This window comes from Neopelma chrysocephalum, unplaced genomic scaffold, assembly GCF_003984885.1.
Source record: "Neopelma chrysocephalum unplaced genomic scaffold, ASM398488v2 Primary Assembly neopelma1_96365, whole genome shotgun sequence".
Taxonomy (NCBI): Eukaryota; Metazoa; Chordata; class Aves; order Passeriformes; family Pipridae; genus Neopelma; species Neopelma chrysocephalum.
Window position 1 is genome coordinate 12,030 of NW_020925013.1, and position 24,589 is coordinate 36,618.

Consider the following 24,589-nt stretch of genomic DNA (forward strand, 5'->3'; position numbering starts at 1 on the left):
CTTTTTTGGTAGCTGTTGATAGAGCAAGTCTTTGAGCAGCCAAGCATCTTGACATACATTATTCATTAAGTCCTGGTATTCAGGAAATATGCATATCCCTGGCTCTTCAGAAATTTCTTCAGCTTGTACAATATGTGTCTTCAACATTGCCTCTGCATGCTTGGAGTTTCACAAATGGCATTTCTACAATCGGAAGACCACTCATTTGGATTTCATTTCAGAATGCCTCCTGTGCACACAGTTGCTGAGAACCTGAAGATTAGCAAAAAGAATTAGGAAAGAAGGAGTCTTTATTCTTGGAAGTCTTTTGCAGTGTCAGATAAAAAAGAACTGATTACCTTAGATTGGTAGCATAGGAAAAAAAATCAAAAATGCCTGAGGCAAACTATTTACTCTCAGTTTCTTGGGGCTACATAAAGGTAGAATTTTCTTTTACCTTTTAAGAACCTTTATTTGTGGTGTGTCATTGCGTGATCACTGGATAGCATGGTAATTTGTGGGTGATATGATTATGAGCACTATGAACATAAAGTAAAAAATGAGATAACATGCCTGTGTTCAGCAAGAAGAATGAACTGCACAGTATACAGTCTCTTAGAACTGTGCTGGGACTTTTAAAATAACATTCCTTCAGTGAATGATCAGACTGAGTCTAAAGCCAAAGAAATTCAGAAGAATTTTTTTTCTTTCAGATAAAGGTTGCTACAAAACTGTACTTCCAGACATTAAAAGATTTAAAAAATACCCCCTCAAAACTGTGCTACCATTACAATGGGAAGAGGGCATGAGTAAAGAAGCTGAGGATACTGGGTGGATGCATGACTCATACTGATTTTGATAGCTGAAGAAAGGTGAAATTATGAACAGTATGTTTCAACAGCATTTTGTGGTAGCCTATGTGTGTGTGACATTTTATTGATTAAAACATTGGAAATTGCCATCTTCTAATACTGATCTACATTTTATGTAGGGCAGCTTTGAACTAGCTTGAAACTATAGTACTGCTAGAAAATGAAATTAAATAAGATTTTATCTCTTTTTATGGAAAAGTTTAGCACCAAGGAATCAAATCAATATGCCTGTCAACACACAGAGCTGAAATCCACATAATAGAAAACCACACTTGAGCTTTGTTATAGCCATAAAAAATTATGTTTGTGCTTAAAAAAATTATGCCGCTCTTATAATCATTATCAAGTTGTAAAAAAAACAACAAACAAACAAACCAAACATCATCCTGTGCTTGGCATACAATAACTGTACCAAATCATCTGGTTTTAAAGAAAATTCTGATTTCTCCTGAACTAAATAATGGAAGTATTGAATTAAATTACTGAAAATAACACAAGCATTATATTCACACGACCGAATATCTTAAAGCTTTCTTGTATCAATAGCTAGTTTTATGATAGATATATATGTCTTAACATGGAAATGCAAAACCCTCATTAGGTGATTATGTCCAATTGTGAGCATTGTCAGCTACTACTGTATATTGTTACAATATATTTGCAAGGATTTTGGCCAGTCATCTGTGAAAAAAAATTAATACCATTATGCTAGCTAGGTGAATTTCTTTCTTGTTTACCAAAATAATAAGATGAAATTACTTTGCATTCAGCAAAAGGTGAGGTATTTATTCTAATTTACTAGAAAGTCTTTCCTGCATTTCCAAGCAGCTGCTGTCACATTTCTCCTTGCTAAATTGGAAAAATTCAATCACCAATTTAAATGTTCACTCTTAACTGTTTAGCCTTTAAATTGAGAGACTTTTTTTGCTAATTGAAGTTCAAGAGAGAGCATGGTAGCTGTAATTGAGTATAGAGGTGACAAAAAATATTCTTTGTATAGGCAGTGTCCTGTACTGTCTATAGACAATGATTTTAGTTAAGAAGCTAAGTAAGGCGTGAGCACACTTTTAGTACAGTGTTTTTTGAATTCACACTATAAATAGAGGAAAAATTTGAGAAGAAAAGATGATCTGGTTTTTGTGACATTCAAAACAATCATTTAGAGTATTTATGATATTCTAAATATTGAAACATCTTATTCTCAGAGATCATTGTACATGTTTACATCGCTTATTATACATATGTTTCTATATGCTTCAGGCTGTACTTTATCTCCTGTGAATTTTATTTCAGATAATGGTTGTCATGTGGAGTATTTATCCTCTGTTTTTGTTGAGTATTTTTTCTTGATAGTGATACTATCCCAATGCTAGCCTCTCATAGCTTATGTATAAAAACTAGTGTCTGACCTTCATATTAATTAAACACATGGAGTGCTTTAATGCAAATCTGTAGCTATTAAGAATTTTGTTTATGTATTAGGAATACTGCTAAAATCCAAGATAATTTTGCATTGATAAGCAATATAGACAGAAGCCTTAGATTAATTGGTAAGGCTGACCTATTTTGAATTCCTTGTTTGTTTTATTGTAGAATACAAGACTTTTTAAGTCCAGTAAAATAGTATTGTTTATTCTTTTTTGAGTTAAATGTCTTTTAAAAAAATTTTGTTTCAGAAACAAAATACAGTCACGTAAGTTGAATGTTCCAAGTATTGAATGAATGTTTAATGGATGTATTCTATTCATGTAAGCTTTTACAAATGTTACCTAGAAAAAAGGCAGCCAGAAAGGTTGAAACTGGGATCTGTTGCCATGTGGGTTTGGGAACCAGTGCAGTGAAAGTCTTCAGTTGCCCTTGACCATTTTTGTTTCAGCTTTCACTGGAGTTGGAGCTTGATTAATGCTCAAACTGAAGGACAAGATGGAGCTTTTTGGTCCATGGACTGCCTAGTTAGCCCCAGCTTCGCCTTCAGTACTGGTGCCGGAGGCTGTGGTGGTGACCAGCCTCTCACAGTCCTTCGGATGGTGCAGGTTTCTGTTGAGGAACGGAAGACCTGCATGGAAGAGACAATACCAGAACAGGGTATCTACCCTGAGAGTGGTTCTTTCTCAATACAGCTAACTGCTGGCTGATTGTTCGACTTGAGCTTTTTGTTATTTAGTCAAGAATTTTATACAAAATTTGTAAAATGTTCTTATGTGTTAACAATAACCCATATATATATTAAACATGCAGCCCAAACTCTTTCATGACCCTGTATTGACTCTAGTTAGATCTTGGAATTGATAATTTCTTTATACTATACATGCGAAGTCTTCCCAAAAATGTATCAGTGCTCTTGCTGCCATACGGGAAAATGGTTACTGCAAATATTTGTCTTTTTTTTTTTTTCTGCGGGTCTTTGCTGCCATCAGAAAAGTACCTTATTTTTTCCAAAAAATGTATATTTATCCTAGATTGACAGCAGTAATATATATAAGCAGAGATACGCACACACAGGGCTTCAGCTCAGAAGGGCCTAAGCTACAAACATGTTCTTAGGAGGTTAACACTATTTGGGATGTTGTTCCCGGTTCATTATCATCAGTGTGTGCACTTCTATTCTCATGTATTAGTTTTCACTGCAGCAGACTTCCTAGGTTTTTAAATGGAGATAAAATTGCATAGGTACTTTCATCACTTTGGAAAGAGTTGTAAAGTTATTTGAATGCTCTGTCTGTATTTGTGTTGAGGCTTCTACACCTTCTTATCCTCTCTCCCCCACCACACACCTCAGCTGAGATAAAAATCACTAAAATCAATAGAAACAAATGAAATTTTACAAATTCTGCTTAAGAGAATATTTTTAGGATATTTTTAGACAATTTTTTATGGCTTTGTTTCTGTGACATCAGTATTCAGCAGTGCAGAACTGTATATTAATGCACATTTTATATCTGCATATCTCCATTTCTTGGGGGAATTTGTAAGACTATAGTCAAAGAGTGTGGTATTCCAAAAGGATATCATTTTTCCAGTCTAACAATGCCTAGTCTTAATGTGGGAAAATCTCTCTGTCTGAGGAAGAATACAATATATGCATAGATCAGTCAAAAACCTCTGCTTCCTCCCCATGCTGAGCTGACAATATCATAATTGAAGTGTATGGTGTAAATGTTTATTCATAACAAGAGCTTTGATCACTATGATTTATTTTCATCAACTGGGAAAGTATATGGCATTCAGATTTTTAAAATTCTTATTTAAAATATTATCCTTAAGATTTACTACTGTTAGGACAAGATGGTTTCATGTCTTTTTTGAATTGTTTTGAATAACGTGCAAAGTGTTGTTTCCAGGAGGACAAATTATGAGTATGAAGTGCTTTTTTCAAGCACTTAGGGGTGTCTGAAACATGACTGAAAATGTGTTGGCTCATGGATGTAACCAACTTCTCTGATTGGCAATAGGATCTTGTGGGAGCCGTGTCAGAGGCAGAATTTTGTTATAAAGTAATTGTGCAGGGCTGTATAAATATGTGGATCATTGAAGGAGCAACTATATATGGGTGCACTTGGGCCCAATTAAATCTTTGCGAAATAGGTAAAATCAGGAAAAAGTGGGAGATTTGGTTTTGGGGATTTTTTTCTTAGAAAGAGCAGGTTTTTTTTCTCTAAAAGGCAAGTTATTAATCAGAGGATTAAGTAACAAACAGATATACTGAAACAGGGTATAACGAATAAAAATGCCCAAATATCTTGATCACTGTTTATCTCTTATGGTTTTGGTTTGGTTTTCTGGTTTTGTAATGTTCTCAAAGACCCATTATTATTCTGCATCAGGAACTGTGGTCTGCATACGGTCTTCAACTTTATCTGATCCAATGGTGATGAGGGTTGTAAGGCTTTGTCATATAATGAGAAAATCAGAACAGTTCTCTAAACTTTTGCTTAGTCCAGAAGATTGCAAAAAAATGTCAGTTAAAGTTTGGTTACTGTGTTGTCAGTAATATATGAAAGACTATGAGGAAATCATGCAGCTACAGCTCTTCAAAGCCAAAGGCTTCTCCGATTGAATTTGCTCTTAGCAGGAGGGCCTTGCAGAAGCTGAGGGACTTATTTTACTGTACACCCATGTTCAGCAGTAACATAGACTGTTCTGCAGTTCTCATGCAGATGCTTGAGCTTTTATGTTCTACTGACTTGTGGGGTGATGGAAGGTGGGAAGATGAGGGTTTGTGTCAAACTAATGGGGAACACAGCATCAGAAAAGACTGTTACGTACCTTCCATTTGTTGGGGACATCTGTACAATAAATACTGAAGCTGCAGTTTCTGAATGCTGTCTGGAGACAAGTTATTCCATGAGATCTTCAGGTTTTGCCTCAATTCCATTTCTCACCTTTATGGGAACAGAAAATAAAGTGTGCAAGCATGACTTAAGTGTGTTAAAAGTTTAAAGACAGACTTTTAAAAATGGTCTTAGGATTTTTGGACCAGTCATTTTACTGCTTGGCAAACTTGGCTTCTTTTTTCAACATTTGACATTGGTGACAAACATTAAACATTGCTAAAGAGGCTGACACTGTTTTTATCCAGAATGTATAGGTCTGTAGCTCACAGTGTGTGTAGCTGTATTTGCAGTACGGTCCTAATTTTCAGATGTGTTGAGCACTTGCTAGCACACAGCTGTATCTGAGATCAAAGCTGAGCCTTTGGCTTGTGACTAAAGTAGGATTCAGTCTTTGTGGCTCTCGAACTTCCAGAGCTGATGGCATGTCTAGATGGCAGGAAAATACAGTGGCTAATGGTTAGAGTGTTATATTAAAGGTAATTTTTATTTCGTACAGTGTGAGCAATACAGTAATTGGTGACTTACAAAGATATTTTGAAGAAAATAACACCTTTCACTATGCAAGGCCTCTTTGAAGAGAGGGCTTTGATAATTCCAGTAGAATGGAAAGGCAGTGGTTTATCTGCTTTGAAGAAGAATAAATTATAAATTACCAGTTTTCAACATAGATTAATGTTTTAAGGTATATATACTAAGGATAGCTATTGCTTGATGTAATAAATATTCATAACTGGCTGAACAAGGTGAAAGATATTCTGAAAATGGCACAAATCATTTGGCTTTGTTAAGAGAAAAGATGACCGAGAAATCTAACAACAAAATGAAAGGGTGGCACAATAGGAGGCAAAATTTGGTAGTGAGAGATGCATGCTAATTTGCATTGGCAAGAGTTTTTTGAATTATTAATAGTATTGCTGAGTTCTCTTTGTTGGCTATATCAGAGCAGAGCTATAGTCAGTGAAAATGCATCTAAGATAGCAAGAGCTGCATTGTGCTATTAACCTGTCAAGAATAATGACACAGTATATCATTTCACCCTGGAGTCTAAAAGGAATCAAGAGAGGCTCAGTGATGAGTACCTGATCAATTATATATTTCCTGGAATATTAGTATCCACTTCTACCCTATGAAATGCCTAGAGCGAATTGCTAACTTAGAGGGAAATGGAAGGTGTTTCCACAGGTGGGTATTTTCTACCCCAATGTTTCATAGAGATGAATATAGTTTTCTGAAGTCGAATCATTGGAATGATCAGGTATAATAATTTTAGGTCAAAGACAACATAACCTATATCTATTCATATTGGCTTGTAGGAAATCAGTATGATAGTTTGATTGTTTTGAGCAATGCTGTCAAATACATTTGAGTAGATTAATGAGGAGAGGTAAGATAAAATTGAAATATTACCACATGAATTGCAAAAAATGCACAAATAGATTAATTTACAAATATGATGAGAAAGCTAGTAGAGAACATGTCCTACATAAATACCTTTGTATTTAGTTTCCAAATGAAAATCAAAAAATTGGAAAGACAATAACATTATTTGTGTATATACGTGGGTCTTAGAGTTTTCAGTTACTAGTAGGACATTGAATCCCTGTGGTGTATTTTAGGAGGTTAAGAATGATGACTGACTTGTCCAACCCATGAATAAGTTGGTAGGTATATCGACGTTACATGGATTTCTGCTTTCAGAGTTATCTTACTGTCGTGTATGTTCATAACATCATGTCCTTTCCGCAGTTATAAATTGACTGCATTTTCTTGTCCTAAACTACATCTTAATCACTGACTTCACACTTTTTTTTGTTTTGTTTTCCAGTTTAAAAGAATGCTCAACCGGGAACTAACCCACCTATCTGAAATGAGCAGGTCAGGCAATCAGGTCTCAGAATATATATCAAACACATTCTTAGGTAAGACTATGAAGAGTTAACTTTTTTGCCTTGTGGATGTTTTTTATATCTCTCTGGGCTATTTTAGAGCTTAAAAGCAAATGGCTTTCCATATTAATTTCTGCTTTCAGAAACTGTGCATTTAGCATCTCATTGTTCAGTGTTTGTGTAAAGAGATCAGGTTAGATCCATTTCACAGCTCAGTTAGTGTGTTTATGTGATTTCTCTGTGTATGTAATTACAGATAAATATTAATATATATATTTTCCTGTAACATTACAACTACTATATTGCTACCATATTAAGAAAGTAATATATAATGAATTAATTGTATGTTAAAAAGAAGTCTTCCTCTGTATTTTCCTTACGGGAATTGCAGCAGAGGTTTCAGTGTGCTAGAAGCATGCAAGAACAAATAACCTCACAAAACCTCATAGCATGCAGTTAAGATACTTTGGTATTCCCTGCCTGCACATGAGTGGGTAGATGATTAAGTCAACATCTAAACAGACTTTTGCCAGGAAAATTTGTGCAGCTGAGGAGCCTGATATGGTGGGATGTGAGCATTAACAAAAGCCCAGCACAATATTACAGAGTGTGGTTCCTCCTCTATGGCTTTTTTTTTCTTTTCCTAAAATTCATGAAAATCAATAAAACTTCCTTCCATAGTGTTGATTTTGAATATGAAGATAAAGATACTACACCAATCTCAAACATGCTTTGAGCAAAACACCGTTTATTCATGAAGGCTGTGGATATAAGGAGAGGCGCAGCTGAATACATCTCAATTAGGATAACAAGTCCTTTACAAAGTGCCAGTCATATATGTTAAGATCCATCTTGTTCTGTGTGAGATACAATAGCTGATGCTTTTCATGTTTGTTTTTTTTTAAAGAAGCGGAGTTTTTTAAAGTACATTTTATCCTCTCACCATGTCCTAAATTAATTGCTTAGTGTCTGTTCAGTTGGCCCACAGTTGCAGGAGTGGCCGAGAGCTGTGGCACAGCAGGGTTACAGATAGTGAGAAGGGGATGAGTCTTTGTCATGGAGAAGAGGCAATACTGCCCAGCTTAAGAAGACCTGAAAGTCACATTGTACAGTTGCCTGAGAGGATGACCCACTTAGGCTGAAAAGACTGAGATGCCAGCTTCTGCTTGCTTTTACTTGAAAACTTAAGACTTACTTTGACAGGGTAAGGAAATGCATCTGGCAGCCTTTCGCGTGAGCTTGTGAGCAGCAAGAGGGCTGGAAAGGCAATCACTCCTAAGTTACTGAGCCATGGGTACTGTTTTGCATCTTCATGAAAAACTTGGATACTTAAAATTGCAGGCCTACGAGCAATACAATGGTGGAAACACCTCATTTACAGATGTATTGCTTAAATAGAGTATTTTCAAAATATGCAGTCTAAGTATATAGGTTGTAAGCAACTATGTAAAGACGGAACACATTCTCTCCATAGAAAAACTTAATCATTCTAGTTATTAGATGCATTAAATAGAGACTAGTAACTCTTATTAGTTATCGTCTAATTTATTTTTTTTAATATATAATCTATTTCCTGAACATCTACAGACTTTCTCACATTTGTAAGTTAGGAACATGTCATGAGAAAACAGTGTTTTCTGTTCTTCTTATACTTTAAAAAAAAAAAAGGACTGTTTCCCATAGGGCTATATGACATGTGTGAGCTATTTATAATGACAACAAATACATTCTATGTGTAAGAATTAAGGCTCCTACATTGCTTACAATAATATGTGAGGTTTTTCTTTTGCAGCATCATTAATCTGTTTTCTATGAATGAAAAATGTTTGAGAACCTGTCACTGAGCGTAGCACAAACAAGGTCAAAATGGCAAGCTGTCTTCTCTGGATGTTCAGATGGGCACAGCCCCATGTGCTCACAGTTACAAAAGCAAAAGTCCTATCTAATTTCTCTGGACATCTGAAGTCATTCAGACAGACACTTCCTTCTACTTGAGTTAGTCTGACAGCTCATCTTATGAACCTTTCTTAGATGGGTCTAAACTTTGTGCATATGACCAAAATAATAAACATCAAAGCACAAACATGAGTCACTGCTCCTCATCTGTTGTTAGTTTGCACCAGACAAGGGCTGCAGTGCTCCACCTCCCCTTTTCTCCATATGAGGAGAATGGTGAAGAATCGGGGCAATCAGGTAACTTGGAGCTGCAGGCTAAAACTTGGTGACATTTCTGTGAGATGTCTATTAAAGGTGGCTGCTACAGGGTAATTAAAACAAAGGAGGAAGAAAAGAAAGCGAAGAAGCAAACACTTAACAAGCTGGTAACTAGAAATGGACTTGCTGACCTCATCTGGTTTCAAACTCTATAGTGAAAATGAATATTGCAGGGGGAAAAAAACAGACGTATTTTAAAAAGCTCAAATTTTCTTATTTTCATTTTTAAAATTTATTTTGGTTTAAGTTTTTTTTAATTTGTTTTGGCTCACCTCCTGTGTTAAAAACATCTTTTCTGGATTTTCCTGATTTTACTGGTGTGTTCCTTGAGGGCTAGAAAAGGTGGAGGTACATTTCAGCAAAGAAGAGATAATTTGAAGGGAATAATTAAAAGTCTACATTGAAATACAGTATGAATAAAAGGAACAAAAAATAATGCAAGTTCCTAACTGTTTTGGCAAGAGAGTCCTTCGTTGAACTAACTTGGGTTTTTTCAGGGACCACAGATGTCTTCAATGCTCCACAACCCCATACTTTTTCTACAGCAATCATCTTGCAGTTGCCTAACTATACTTTACTCTCAGTTTAATCCTTGTCTAAAGTTTTGCTGGCATGTATGTTGATGAGTTATATGAAGAGATGCTACTGGTACTGCTATAGACACAAAAGCCCACCAAAAAAATCAGGGTTTTAAGCAAAGCTGTTGTTTTGTCGTCATTATTGACTCTGGTTTGGAGATGCAGAAATACACTGTGTTGCTGACATGAACTGCCTCTACAAAGTGCAGTAGACGTGGCTGACAAAAGGTTTTCCAAGTTATTAAGTCCTGTGGTCCTTAGTAGACAGGACCACTCCCCAAATATTAGGTCCTTTGAGTCCTGAAAAGTTTTTAAAGATTTGCATGAAGACACTGTTTGGATTATTTTTGAAATTCAATTTCAGAGAGTATTTTTCCTGGAAAAGAAAAAAAAAATTAAATTTTCTTGCAAAATGGATTCCTGTTGAGTTGTAATAACACTTTTAAAACTAAAAGATTAACCCTTTTTACAGCACGAGGGATGTGAGAGAAGTTGTAATCAGACAGAGACAAGTTGCTTTTAAAGCCCATCCAGAAAAAATAAGGCAATTTGAGTAATAGAGATCTGCTTGTAATGAAGTATAGGTCTATGTTTATCTTTTCATGTTTTCACCACTCTTGATATAAAGTATCTGTTGCAAAATCTCCTAACATTAAAAAGGTTTTGTAAAGAATTACAATATCCATACAATGCAACTCAAAAGTGAATTTTATAATAATTGCAATTCTTTTAATAATTATCTTTTTATTCATTCTTTTGAAGACAAACAACATGAAGTTGAAATCCCTTCTCCAACACAGAAAGAGAAAGAGAAAAAGAAGAGGCCAATGTCCCAGATCAGTGGAGTCAAAAAACTCATGCACAGCTCTAGCCTAACTAATTCCAGTATTCCCAGATTTGGAGTTAAAACAGACCAAGAAGATGTCCTTGCCAAGGTAGAGAATATATGAATTCTTGAATCTAAACCACTGAATTAAAAGAGAGCATGGACTTGTCAGTATTATTCCATCCTCTGCTTATAAACGTTGATTTCAAGCTGTAGCACCAAGTGCTGGTCTCACTTGAAATAATCCAAATTAGCTGAAGTGGAAGAATAGCAAGTAAAATTAGAATCAAGCCATAAGGGTTAATTTCAGCACGAACAGGATTTCATCTGGAGATGGAATGTAAATTAGCATTTGTGTATGCATTAAGAAAGCTGATTATTTGTAAATAGTATCTGAAAAATGAAAAGTAAATATACCATGTACTGTCACAGGAATGAAAAGATATAACAACCTTAATTTTTAAATATGCACAACTGGTATATAGCACTAGAGCTATCCTTCCTGCTTTTAGTTGTATCATTTTATGTACATCCTTAGTGGTTTGGTTTTTTTAGTGAAATTTCCTATGATGTTTTTGCATGAGCAGCTAACTACTTGGCAATAATAGAAAATTGGTATGAAGGCATTTTTTATTGAGTTTTGCATTTTAAAATATGCCTATCCTTATATTTTCAGGAATCTTATTTGAAGAGTGTTTCTGAGGAGAGAGCAGCAGAATTGTAGCATCTCTGGAGGTTTTCTCCTCACTGAACTTTGTTGTCAGTGGGCAATGAGATCACAAAGTGTGTTAAACTCATTCAAGATACTGTAGTATGTTTCCCTCTGGAGCAATCCACTTAAAAGGCACTCTTTCCTACTTATGGAATTAAAATCTGAAAAGTTGCTAGATACAAATTCCAGTTGCAAGATTAGTAGCAGCACCAGAGTTTAGCCATTCCAAAGTTTAGCATGAAACTTTCTCAGTGGAAGGTTTGAATCTTCATGAATACTGTTTGCAATTGTTTCAGTTAAAAATTGCTGGAATTTGTGTGTTAGCTTTCGACCTGTTTATTGCTTGATTCTACTCTAGGAACTAGAAGATGTGAACAAGTGGGGCCTTCAGGTTTTCAGAGTAGCAGAGTTATCTGGAAACAGACCTTTGACTGTCATCATGCACAGTATTTTTCAGGCAAGTAGGAGTAGCCATGAGGGTTTTTGCTTGTCTTGGAGATTTTTCTGTGCTTTGTGATCTAATTGTTTTTCTTTTGCTTTTAAAGGAACGGGACTTGTTAAAAACTTTTAAGATTCCAGTAGATACTTTAATAACTTACTTGATGACCCTTGAAGACCATTACCATGCAGATGTGGCATATCACAATAACATACATGCTGCAGATGTTGTTCAGTCAACCCATGTGCTACTATCAACCCCAGCATTAGAGGTAAACTACACTGAGGAGGAAAAGTGGTAGTCATGAGAGAAGAGGACATACTGAGAGTCTTCTAAACTAAATCTTAGTTTTGGCCATATTTTTAAAAGAAATCTTAACATTTCTTTCATGAGTATCTTTTCTTTTAAAGATACTTTGTGAGGATTAAAGTTTATTTACATGTAAATATTGTTCAGAAAATATCACATATTTTTCTTATAAATCATGCAGATTTGTGCCGTTATAGCCTTTTTCATTGTAACACAATGCATATCTTGTTTCCACCATCACATTATTAATACTACATCCTGTTCTGTCATTATTGCCCATGTGGGATTCTCACTAACCACAGCGAGTGGAATTGCTTAGGAAAGACAGTGATAAAATAGGGTTTCCTCAGTAGGGCCTTTTGGGGGTTTTTTTGTTTATTTTTCAGGGTATTTTTTTCATTTTGCATATTTATTCTGGTCCTAAAAGACTACTTTTTTATTTGTTTCTAAGGCAGATTGGAACATGTACTAAATTTTCACTAGACTATCTCTTTTTTTTCCTTAAATATTTTAAAATTGTTTGGAAAAAATCATATGTTCTTCTCATAGTAATTCTCTTGTTGAAAGTTCTTAAATCTCTGAAGTAGGACAAAAGGGAGATTTTCCCTTTTTTAAGTACAGTTCAGATCTTACTATAGCAAACATGGATATATTCCAACATACTGTTGGGAAAAGGCAGGTAAAGCAAGCTGTTGAGATTTTAGTAATTCAAAAATATTTGCCTTCATTTTCAGAAGGTCTGTGTTTTGTCTTTTTTTCATAATGACCAGTCTTTCATATTACTGATATATCTACTTTCTTCTTAAAAAGAGGGTTATAAATGGACATTAAGACTGTTGGAATGTTTTGATCCTCAGAGACTTGGGAATTTTCTTGCTCATGAGAAGGAAGATCAGATAATGTCCTTAAAACACCATTGGCTTCACCAAACAGCTGGACATTAGTGACATTTTTGGGGATTTTTTCTACATGAGCTTTTTTTTCTCATGGCCTTTTTTTCAGCAGAGCTTTACCTGGTAAAATGGGAATGTCTGCCCAGTGCCACTGCTGCTCTACACACTCCTGAGCTGTTCTTGATCATTTATGAAAGCAATTATATAACGTGGGTGCTTCTGACAACAGGGGACTGGGCTCACTGACATTCCAAGTCCATTTCAGTGCTCTCTTCCTATCTTCCTAATAATCTCATGCAAATGGAAAATCACTAAATGTTAAGTAAGATGTCTTGTAGGCTGTCACCATTTTCTGTAGCATCATGTAGGAGATGTGCATATTTCAAGTACAGGACAATACATAGGAGTCAAGCTGAAATATTTAACTTCAATTTGTTCTATAAGTTAGAAAACTGTCCTTAATTGTCTGATAAAAGTGGATTTATTTACAGACTGAAGCTGGAAGTACTTCAGTTGTGACAGAATTTAGTGATGCTTTCAGTATGAAATACAGATCATTTTACTTTAGTGAAACTCAAAATATTTATGAGATTGTAACATATTTGATGATTTTACAAAAGGTTATGATAGTGTATGTATAAAGTCTCTAGAGGTTGTAATGTATTTCAGATTTTTTTTTGCTTGTTCTGATCTAGATTGCAAGTAGGGTACTTTTTATTGAAAATTCTTTCTCACTGATTAGTGATTGTCATTTCTGTTTCGTGATTTTCTAGGCAGTGTTCACTGATTTGGAAATTCTTGCAGCAATTTTTGCCAGTGCCATACATGATGTAGATCATCCTGGGGTTTCAAACCAGTTTCTTATCAACACAAGTAAGTCTGATGTTCAGGGGTTTTCTCAAAAATTTGCTGCAAGATCTGCACATAGCACCTGAAAAATACACAGTTCATTCCTTGTTTGCTTCTATCTGTAACTTTTCTCAGTAAATAGACAGGTATTTGTATTTTAAACTGGATGTTATTTTGCATTTCTTGTAACTTTAGAAATACTTTACATAGTACCCTCTAGCAAGACTTACTAAGAACTATAAACCTGGCATTGTGTCAATTTATTGCATGTGGTCTCTCCCAGAAAATAGTTGATTTACATTAAATAAATAAACTTGTAGGACAAAAATGAAGGAAGGTTAAATAAAAAAATTTTAAAAGGAAGACAATGGTTTGTTTTTATTGGAAGCATATCTTATGACGAATGATAGAAATTCAGAAAACAGGTTTCTTTTTTGCAAACTGACTGTCAGGCCCATCTCTCTCTCTCTGCCTGGATGCTGTACTTGGCTTTTCATCTCTCATGCGTAGTGGACTGAATTTTCTCAGCCTGTTCCTGAAGACTCTGAGAAATCTGTTTGTTCTTTTTTTGACCCTAATGTCATCTACAAATTTGAAACCCAGTGTACTTGTTCTGCATTTCTCAAGGCTGTTGTCCGCAGCATTGTTGAATGTCTCTCCACTTTTTAGTCTTCTACTGAAAGACACTGTTAGCTTCATTGAACTTTATTGTGACACATTTACTGAACGACTTGTTGCCCCAGTGTAACCTGCTTTGATTTCATTGGCATATGTCACTATTATCGGTGTGTAGTACTTCATAGGTCAGTACATCATGCTGTTATTTCTTTTGCTGTCTGACTTCTTCTTTTATGATAACTGACCCAGAAGTTTAGAGTTGAAATAATGGTAACAGTCCAAGCTTAGAAGAAGAGAAAGCAACAGAAATGGAAACATACCTAGGGTTGTGTCTTTTACCCATTTGGTTGCACATTTATAGGTATTTTGCACATAGGTATATATATTGCACTGGTACTAAAATAGAATGACCCCAAATCAGCAGTTTTAAGAAGGGAGCTCCTCCTCTGGCTCATTGCTGCTGTATATTCAAATGAGATGTTCATTCCAGTTTAGTCTGCATCCAGTTTTGTTTGTCTTAATGGCCTGAGGGCCACCCTATAATGAAATCGAATTTGATGACTCATCTGCATGGAGGAGGATTGGGATTGACTCTTGATTTTAATTTTTTTTTTTTTTTTTTTTTTTTTTTTTTTTTTTTGGTGCTTTGTTGGTAACCAGTACAGTTCAGCAACATAGGATAGGCAGAGAGTGAATCAAGCTTTGGGCACAAAACAATTTATAATACCTGAATTCTTAAGAGTGGGCATATGTAAGTAAAGTTTTTCTTTGCTTGCTTAATCTGATATTGAGTATCAGGCTATATTAGTGTCTCTGAGGTTTTATGAGGAAATAACAGAGTTGTTCAGGTTTAAGTGGGATGACTGGCTAGTTGAAGGGAGAGTAGTGGTACATAAAGGTTTCACTTTCAGGCAGATGGTTTAAATTCAGCTAAGATAGCAGTCATTCTGATGCTGATACTTAGAAGTATCTTGTTTTTCTCAATTCAGGTTTTGATAGAGGAGGCTCCTTTGTCAGTCAGCTAACCTGATTAATTCGAACAGCTGTTGCCAAGCTGGAAGAAACAAAGGGATTTTGTCCCTTTTAAATTTTTCTGTGTACAGGGAATAAACTGTAGGGACAGAGACAGAAAAAGTCCATCTAGTGTAGGTCTCTCAAATCCAAAATTTTCCTAACCTCTAGTTTTGTTTTCCAGTGAACCTTACAATGTATTAAGATTTCACTAAGAGGTATAAGAATACATTTAGAAAAAAACATAATAGACTTAGTTATTTAAAGTATGTACATATTTGCCATATTTTCGGCTTATTCTTTATAATTAGTGTCATGATTTTTCTGAATATTATTTTCCTATTTAAAGTCTATTACAGAATTGTCAAAGAAACTGACCCTCTTGAATGCTATCAAAGAATAAAAAAATATGAATTGCATTAGCATCAGCGGAGATGCTTATTTGATGACTGTAACTCTGTCTTTCCAGGAAAATATTCTTGAAGCTTATAATGTGTTACAGAGGTTACCAAGGGGGAACTTTCTTCCATTTTCACATCTGTTTCAAAGCTGAGTACATTTGAGCTCTTTGTGTAGCTCCAGCACATCCAAAGTATTTTGACAATGTCGAGTGTTTTGCAGTTGTGGTTCATCAGAAGGCTTTTCAAAGGAAAGTCACCTTTGTAACAAAAATAAGTAGGCAAGCTTTTTATGTGTTCTGTGAAAGATGAGAGATCATTTTACAAACTTGCTTTCTTTCTACTTCTGCTGTTATAGTTTTGCTGCCATTGAGATAAGGAAAGACAGAGGACGAGTTGCCTGATTCAACAGATCGATTTATTCAAGACAGGAGAGGAAGACAGCAGGAGAATAGATAATGAGAGTAATGAAATCTGAAGATCCAGAGCTTTTAGAGGCCTCCCATTGAGCCAGAGACATTTTAAAACATAGCTGTCTTAAAAGAAATAAAGAGGAAAAAATAGAATAGGCTGATGTATGGTTAGACTTAGGATAGAACAGCTGTAATAAATAGTTAATATTAAGTTAATATTGCACATGACAAGTATGATTGCATAAAAAGTATTAGGGATTTTTATGACACATTTATTTACAAGTCTTAAAGCGTATGCAAAGCTGACTGCGTGGTATTCCTGGGTAGAAGCTAAAGCTGTTCAGAAAGTTTTAGTAACTGCTTTTGTTTGTCAGAGCTGTTTGTTCAGCAGATCTAAGTAAACAAATGTAGACCTTATCTGTGTGCCTTAGCACAGGCATAGCTGTGCAGGTGTACATTATTCTCACAGCTGTATGGGGTGACAGAGTTAAGAATACTTCTGTTGGCAAAGGCAGCATTACAACCAGCGTCAGGCACTGACCATGCCTCGAGTATGAGGCTGCAGGCAAGGCCGCTGCATGCATTTTCAAGCCACATGATGTTACAAGACCAGAAGTATAGCTGTTACCATCCTAACGAGCCTCCTCTCAACACACCCAGTTGTCATGGACTAATGACTGTAGGCCTAGTTTGGTAGGCATCTGAGTGTCTTAGCTAACTGCAGAAAGAAATTATTTGAAAACCAAGATGTGTGCTAGCTGCAGCAGACCAGCAGCAAAGCCTCAGCTGTGTTTTACCAGGTCTGAGTGTTGGAAAGCTGAAACTTGACTAACAATAGGATTTTAATTGTCGTGTTGGATGGAGGCATGAGAACACATCAGAGTGTGTTTTAGTTGAGGTGTGTTTATGCATATATCATGCATATAATATTTTCCAAGTGACCACATGCAGATATGAAAATGTATTCTGAAAATTACTTTCTTGGGTTTTTTCTAGCTTGCCACTCAAGGCACATGTACATGCATCACTGCAAAGCATTTTCTTTGCTTTTCTCAACATGCTTTGCCTCGACCTGTTAAGATGTTCAGTCATTAATTCTGTAACTTTTGATACAGTGTGAACTACAGGAAGGCTGTTTCTAAAAGATTATCTGTAAATCTTATTCTGAATGAAAATGAATTTAAAAAAAATCTTAAGGGATTTTGTAGAAGCACAGGCTTTGGTAACGTTCTGCTGGGCAATTGCTTTGCAGATTCTGAACTTGCCTTGATGTACAATGACTCATCAGTACTGGAGAATCATCACTTAGCTGTGGGTTTCAAGCTGCTGCAAGAAGAAAATTGTGACATTTTCCAGAATTTGACCAAAAAACAAAGGCAGTCATTGAGGAAAATGGTCATTGATATTGTGAGTTCTGCTTGAGATTCCATCTTCCATAGAGCTAGTAAATTGAATAATAAAGTGCAGAAGCATATTATGATAAATTAGATGTCATTAGGCATGTAAACAATGAAGTAAAAGTTTGATTTTTTATCATGTGATATCCAAACATGAATAGTGTGTTCCTTTAAGTTTCAATAATCATTGAATAATATTTTTAGAAGGTATACAATTCTGTTTTAAGCTGGTTTTGTACTGACATGTATGTCATTCCACCATTACAGTAAGAAATTTGATACTGAATTGATAGTAAATCTAGGCTGACCCGATCATTTTGAACAATTCTGAACAATCATTTTATCATATTCTTAAAATAACTAAAAGGAAAATGTACTATTATGGACACTAGTGACTTACATGGCTCAGACTTTTAGCATGTATTCAGACACAGAAGTTATGGGTTCCTCCAAAAACTGTTTGTTTAAATGTTCAAAGGTTTAAAAAAACCAAAACAAACACCAAAAAACACAGTAGAATAATTTACGTAGTGTTCATTTTTTGTTTGTTTCTTTCAAGGTCCTTGCAACAGATATGTCTAAGCATATGAATCTACTGGCTGATCTAAAAACTATGGTTGAAACTAAAAAAGTGACCAGTTCTGGTGTTCTACTTCTCGATAACTATTCAGACAGGATTCAGGTAAGAAAATTCATCTGCAATTGGTCACTTGTATTAATTTACATACTTAATAACATTGGCTTCCCAATTCTCCAGCATGAATTAGATAAGCTATGCGCTCTCACACCATGACTTGCTACTCTGTTTCCCAACTATGATATGGTCTGAGTGACTGACTCTCAGAGAATAATGAAGTGCTAGAGTCATTCTGGACTAAATGAGATTTTGGCCTTCCCTTCAAATTATCAGCATGTGATTGTCTTTCTCAGAAAGGTATCCTGGCCTTTATACAGGCAGAAGCAGCAGAAGCAAGGTAATTCATGGCTATTACTGCAAGTGTGAAAAACAACCAAGCACATAATGTTTTGCTGTTTAGAATAAAACTTTTACTACATTTTCAAGATGGTTTCACAGTCACCAGAAGTGTAAATGGAAAGGGAGCTGCTATTCTGCAGTGTAATAACACCACAGGTGTTCAATCTATTTCAGGTTCTTCAGAATATGGTGCACTGTGCAGATCTAAGCAATCCAACCAAGCCGCTCCATCTCTACCGCCAATGGACAGACAGAATAATGGAGGAATTTTTCCGTCAGGGAGATCGGGAAAGAGAGAGGGGAATGGAGATAAGTCCCATGTGTGATAAGCACAATGCGTCTGTAGAAAAATCACAGGTAATTGATTTGAGTAGGCACATAAACATTTTGACAGAAAAAGATGTTTTGAATAATTTCTGAATGCACTATTTCCTTTTTTTCTACTGAGTTAATTAATTCAGCTCCTGAGAAGTAAGTGCGGGGAACTGAGATTTTTACTGTGAAAACATAGTGTATCTCAGTGTATTTGCCGAAGGCATTCCATTAGTGTCATGAATTGCAATGCAGCATACGCATCGAAAGAGATTATTGTACAGCTGCTCATTAGGGTTTCCTTCAAAAAGAGAATTAAATATAAAGCAGCTGTTTGGCTGACTAGATGCAGTACAGTTGTTTGGAATGAACAGTTCACTTGAAAACAAATCCTTTCCAAGCTCTTATCCAATATCCTGAATCAGACTTTTGAAATGTAAAAGACTTTATTTACTACATAAACTGGTATGGTTTCCTTTCAGCCAACTTTTCGGGTGATGCATGTAATGTCTCTTAATAGCATTCTATTTCTCATACTTTGCATGACTTATAAGCATAATTATTTATGAATAATTATATTTTTTTAATTATTTGAAACAGGTGGGTTTTATAGACTACATTGTTCATCCTTTGTGGGAGACATGGGCAGATCTTGTTCACCCAGATGCCCAAGATATCCTAGATACACTGGAGGACAATCGAGAATGGTACCAGAGCACAATCCCTCGAAGTCCCTCTCCTGCACCTGATGACCAGGAAGAGGGAAGGCAGGGTCAAACTGAAAAATTCCAGTTTGAACTAACACTGGAGGAAGATGGTGAGTCAGACACTGAAAAGGACAGTGGAAGTCAAGTAGAGGAAGACACTAGCTTCAGTGACTCCAAGACTCTTTGTACCCAGGATTCAGAATCCACTGAAATTCCTCTTGATGAGCAAGTAGGGGAAGAAGTAGAAGAGGACGAGAACCAAACAGAACCCTGTGTGGTCAAAGATCATTCTCCTGACACGTAACAATGAAAATGCAGTCTCTCTCTCTTACTCCCTCCCTTTCTTTTCCTCTTTCTCTCTGAGTTTTTTTATTTTGTTTTGGATTTTTTTTTTTAATTTAGGTAATGGTTTCCAAAGTGTGTGTCATATACTACAACCATGGTCACAACTTGCTGTCATCTGCCAGGACAATTGTTGATCAAAACTGACATTGATGACTCAGTTAGGCACTCAGGAATATCGTAACCAGAATTTTCACCTCAATGGCATCAGAAAGCAGGGGGAGAACATCCATAAACTACATTTTAATAAGCTCTGCATTTGGCAGATTCAGTTAAATAAAGCAAATATTTTCAGAGGACCTGCCAACCAAATGCAGGTGTGCTTTGATAGTTTTTGAATTCATTGTATTTTGCAAGCAAAGCATTGCGTAATGTTCATCTTGAGAAGAAACAGACAGAAAACAAATTGAGGTTCCTACTGGAAAACAAATTCACGTAAATGATGGGACACAACATGATTCTGTTACCAACAGGAAGATGAGCTGTGAAAATTGCATAATTTTCTAATTTCAAGTCTTCCTGAGACATGACTGAAAAAAGTGTGACCCAGTGGGTTGCACTAACCTCTCCATTTTGTATAATATGTGAGTGATCTTTTGTAGAGCTTACTTTTATTAAATGTACCAAGGTATTATATTAAAAAAAACTCCACTTTCATCTGCCACTGGTTATTTTTTTTTCCAAAGAGGAACTTGCAAGTTTTCAATACAGATCTGTACTACACTGGATAATACTTCTAGGGGGTTTTTTGCTTGGGGTTTTTTGTTTGTTTGCTTGTTTGTTTGTTGTTTGGTTTTGTGGTTTTAGTTTGTTTGGGGGTTTGTTTGGTTTTTTGTTTTGGTATTTTTTGTTTGGCTGGTCGGTTTGGTTTTGTTGTTTTTTTTTTTACCTTAGAATCTCATGGTATTATTGAGTTGTAAAAGTCTATTTTATATATTAGTGAGTTCCAGGAATACCCTTTGGTGTTACATTTTTTTGTATAATAGCTTTTTTTTGGTTTTTATTTGTTTTTCATCACAATTTTCCCAAATGTATTAGTGGACTTACATAGTGCTTTTGCCCTCATAGTGGCCTGATCCTGCCAGTTCTGTCTTACCACAAGAAGTGGTCCTGTTGATACCAACTACAATAAGTAACGTTAAGATTTGCAGAACCTGAGCCTGTAAAAAGAGTAATGAATTATCATCAGTACAAAAGCAGCTATACTAATAAATTTTTTCCTCTGAAACATGGGGTTTCAGACTATTTTTAGCTGGGAGACACAGACTGCTAAATCAGAACAGGCTATTACAATGTATGGAATATTTGTTCTGGTGAAAAAAGCATTAGTGTAATATTTCAAATTTTGACTTAGTAACTTTTAATCTGGGTAGCTATCTAGTTAAATCATTTGCTAATCTGAGACGTGTATAACATAAAAATAATAATTAGTATTATTTTTTCATGTCTTTGTTGCAAAAAGAGCCATGCCAGTCTTGTCTTTTTATGTTTTTAAGTAAATGAGCAATGCATCAGTAGAGTTGTAGTTTACGCCATATTATTTCAATCTTAAATATTTTCAACCTTTATCCAGCTTGTGCTAAGGGAATCCTGCCTTTCAGTTTGATTGGTACTAAAAGCTTTCATAACTTGGAAAGCTAAAGGGAGGTAGGAGTTCGTATTTGTTATTTTCCAGTCCTGTTGCTTCTTCACATAAAAGAAGAAAAAAATTTATTTTCTACACTTTACTCTTGGTTAAAATTGTAGTTTTGAGTGTAGAAAATGGGAAATAGTTGCATAGGGAGGTGAGCAAACTCCAACACTGTAAAATTCTGTTAAAATGACACTAACAAGATAACCTCTTAACAAAAGATGATAGCAACAGCCATTATTTTCCCTTTGGATTCATTTTGTAGCAAATTTGCAGATATGAATACAGGCATTTTAAGGTGTCAAAGATCTAGAATAAAAGCCTCTTTCAAAATACTAATAATTCAGCTGTTAAATGCATTTTGCATTCTTCTATGTCCAGGTCATAGTTCTCTCTACCATTAGCCCTCACAGGACCTTAGCACAGAAGATGCTGAAGGAGGAAAAAGAATGAAGATAATTCATGGGGCTTCTTTCATGCTTTGGCTTTTTTTTTTTAATCTTTTTTCTTTGTTATTTCTTCCTGAACCTGATCCATCTAAAAATCCTTTCAGTCCCCTAGAGTGCCTGGAACCTCAGTAATGGAAAAGCAATATGAATTCCAGAATAACCAATATGACCTGGAAGGTTTTGTAACTGCACTAATTGAAAGTAAATAGACATAAGACCATATTGTGAAATATACACCTATACATGTGGACAATCAAATCATAGAAAGTTATATAATTTCTTAGAGTTGGGGATATAATGCACTGTACAATCTTTTTTTTTCCTCTTTTGCCAAAGTGTGTTTTAGCATTGTACACTGCTTTAAAACAATACAATTTACGAATGGCTTTATGTGTTGTGAATATTTTGCCATGAGAAAATGCAGTGGGTGAGTAATGAGTGGGAGGAAAAAGAAAAATCACCTTGTTTATAACAGTACACTTTAGCTTGCAAGTTGCTGTACTCAGTAATGCTGTATTTAAATTTTTAAATTGTTTTGTGTCATTAAAAATGATAATGAAAGAATATCAATAGAACAAATAGCATTCAGAAGTTTAAAAAACTTGAATGAGATAGATTTTATAGAAAGCTTAGACAGTTCTTTCAAATGCATTATTTATTTTCTGTGCCATGCATTTTTCTCACCAAATGACCTTACCTGTAATACAGTCTTGTTTGTCTCTGTTTACAACCATGTATTTATTGTAATGTACATACTGTAATGTTAATTGTAAATTATCAGTTCTTATTATAACATCATCCGTGTCAGGGTGGTGTTGCTGTATTTGGAAACTCTTGGTGAGAGAATGATTATTGTGTATACATATTCCTTGTACATTTTTTTCTGCTGTGATATATTCAATGTCACCATAGAGCTCATTTATGGAAGATTCAAGAAAAGTATAAAATACATAAAGATATATAAATTAAAAAAGCTGCAGGTCTTTGGTCCCAGGGCTGTGCCTTAACTTTAAACAATATTTTCTTGTTTTGCTGCATTTGAAAGTAAGGTAGCCTTGGGGCTAGGGCTGAGCATTTCTACCATATTTTTAGTTGCTAACTGATGGGGGATACTCTTACGAGCTAATATATGTGATACTACAATAAACGTTCATTCTCAACCCTGCTGGAAGTTCGAGCTTTTCCAGACTTCTGGTAATGTAATTATATTGTCTCTCTTATTATCTTTTTACAGCCTGTCATTGGGGATTATCGCAGACATTTTTGTTCCTAAAAAAATAAGTGATGCTGCATTTCAGTATTGGATTGCACTGAAAGAGCTTTGGAAAGCATCTCTGATAAGCATTTGATTTCAGTGCATATTGGGAAATGGAATAATGAGAATTGAAAGGGTATAACTCATACACTTTTACAATTGTCTATAATGTCTCTTCTTTACTAGCACAAATTATCACTGTATAAGCAGAGTACATAAAGTAGCACAAAAGACAGTTTCAGTCTTGGAAATGCTTTCCAACACCAATATTAGTGTTACTAGTAGCCAAAGTTTTATTTTATATAGGTATAGCTAAGGCTTTGTACAGGTGTGTTTAGCATAATGCACTAGCTCTGCAGAAGAGTGGTAAACAGTTAGATGTTTTAATAACACTACTAATAGATTTGCAGGTTGGACTGAGCATCTCTTGTTGTTTGACTTGTCACATTGCTCCAGGCTATTTAGAGCTGGTATCACTGAATTTGCCAGAGTAAGGTAAATACCTCTACTCCATTCCAGTGATGCCCAGCCCTCATAACTTGTGACTTCTTCATGAAAGGAGAGATTCCTTTTCAAGGAAAAACAGAATCTCTTTTTGACACAAACTGTAGATTTTAGCAGCCCTGGCCCAAAGGAAATCGAATGCTTTTGTTTTATATGGTATAAAAGAGACACTATAACAACAAAAATCTTGAACAATTTCTTGTTACTGTTTTAATTCAATATTTTCTTTGGGGATGCCTTGAGAGTGGCAACTTATGTGAACATTGCACATGGCTATTCTTTCACTGGTTTCTTAGCCTCTCTTACAGCCTATGGGATAGTACTGTATATCGATACCTTCATATGAAATTTTATATGCAATGGAAATAAAAGCATGTGTTGATTCTGCCTAGTTACTGTATTTGATTTTTTTTACAAGTTAACTTTGTTTACATATATCCCATAGTTTTGACATCTTAAGAGAAAATCTATTTCCAGAATAATTTCATACCACATTTTTGTCACAACATTGTTTTGCATAGATAATACAAGATAAACGTGAGCAAATTGTAAAACTCAGTGAAATATGGTATTTCATACAGGAGTCTAATCCACAAAGGTGTGACATACAGTTATATTGGAAGGGCGTTCTATTGGTTGTCAGGAAGTTTTACCACTGGCTTCAATGTCTTTAAAGAAATTACAAG

At 35.3% G+C, this 24,589-nt stretch overlaps 1 protein-coding gene across 1 annotated transcript; it reads left to right on the plus strand.

Moving 5' to 3' along the window:
- Positions 1–24,294, plus strand: LOC113981276 (cAMP-specific 3',5'-cyclic phosphodiesterase 4D). The gene is made up of 10 exons (XM_027708592.1): positions 1–419; positions 7,011–7,104; positions 10,626–10,798; positions 11,760–11,858; positions 11,947–12,111; positions 13,816–13,915; positions 17,584–17,738; positions 18,288–18,410; positions 18,879–19,061; positions 19,617–24,294. Exons 1-10 carry the CDS (start codon positions 372–374, stop codon positions 20,025–20,027), a joined length of 1,551 nt encoding a protein of 516 aa, XP_027564393.1. The 5' UTR covers positions 1–371; the 3' UTR covers positions 20,028–24,294.
- The last annotated feature ends 295 nt before the right edge of the window (positions 24,295–24,589 follow it).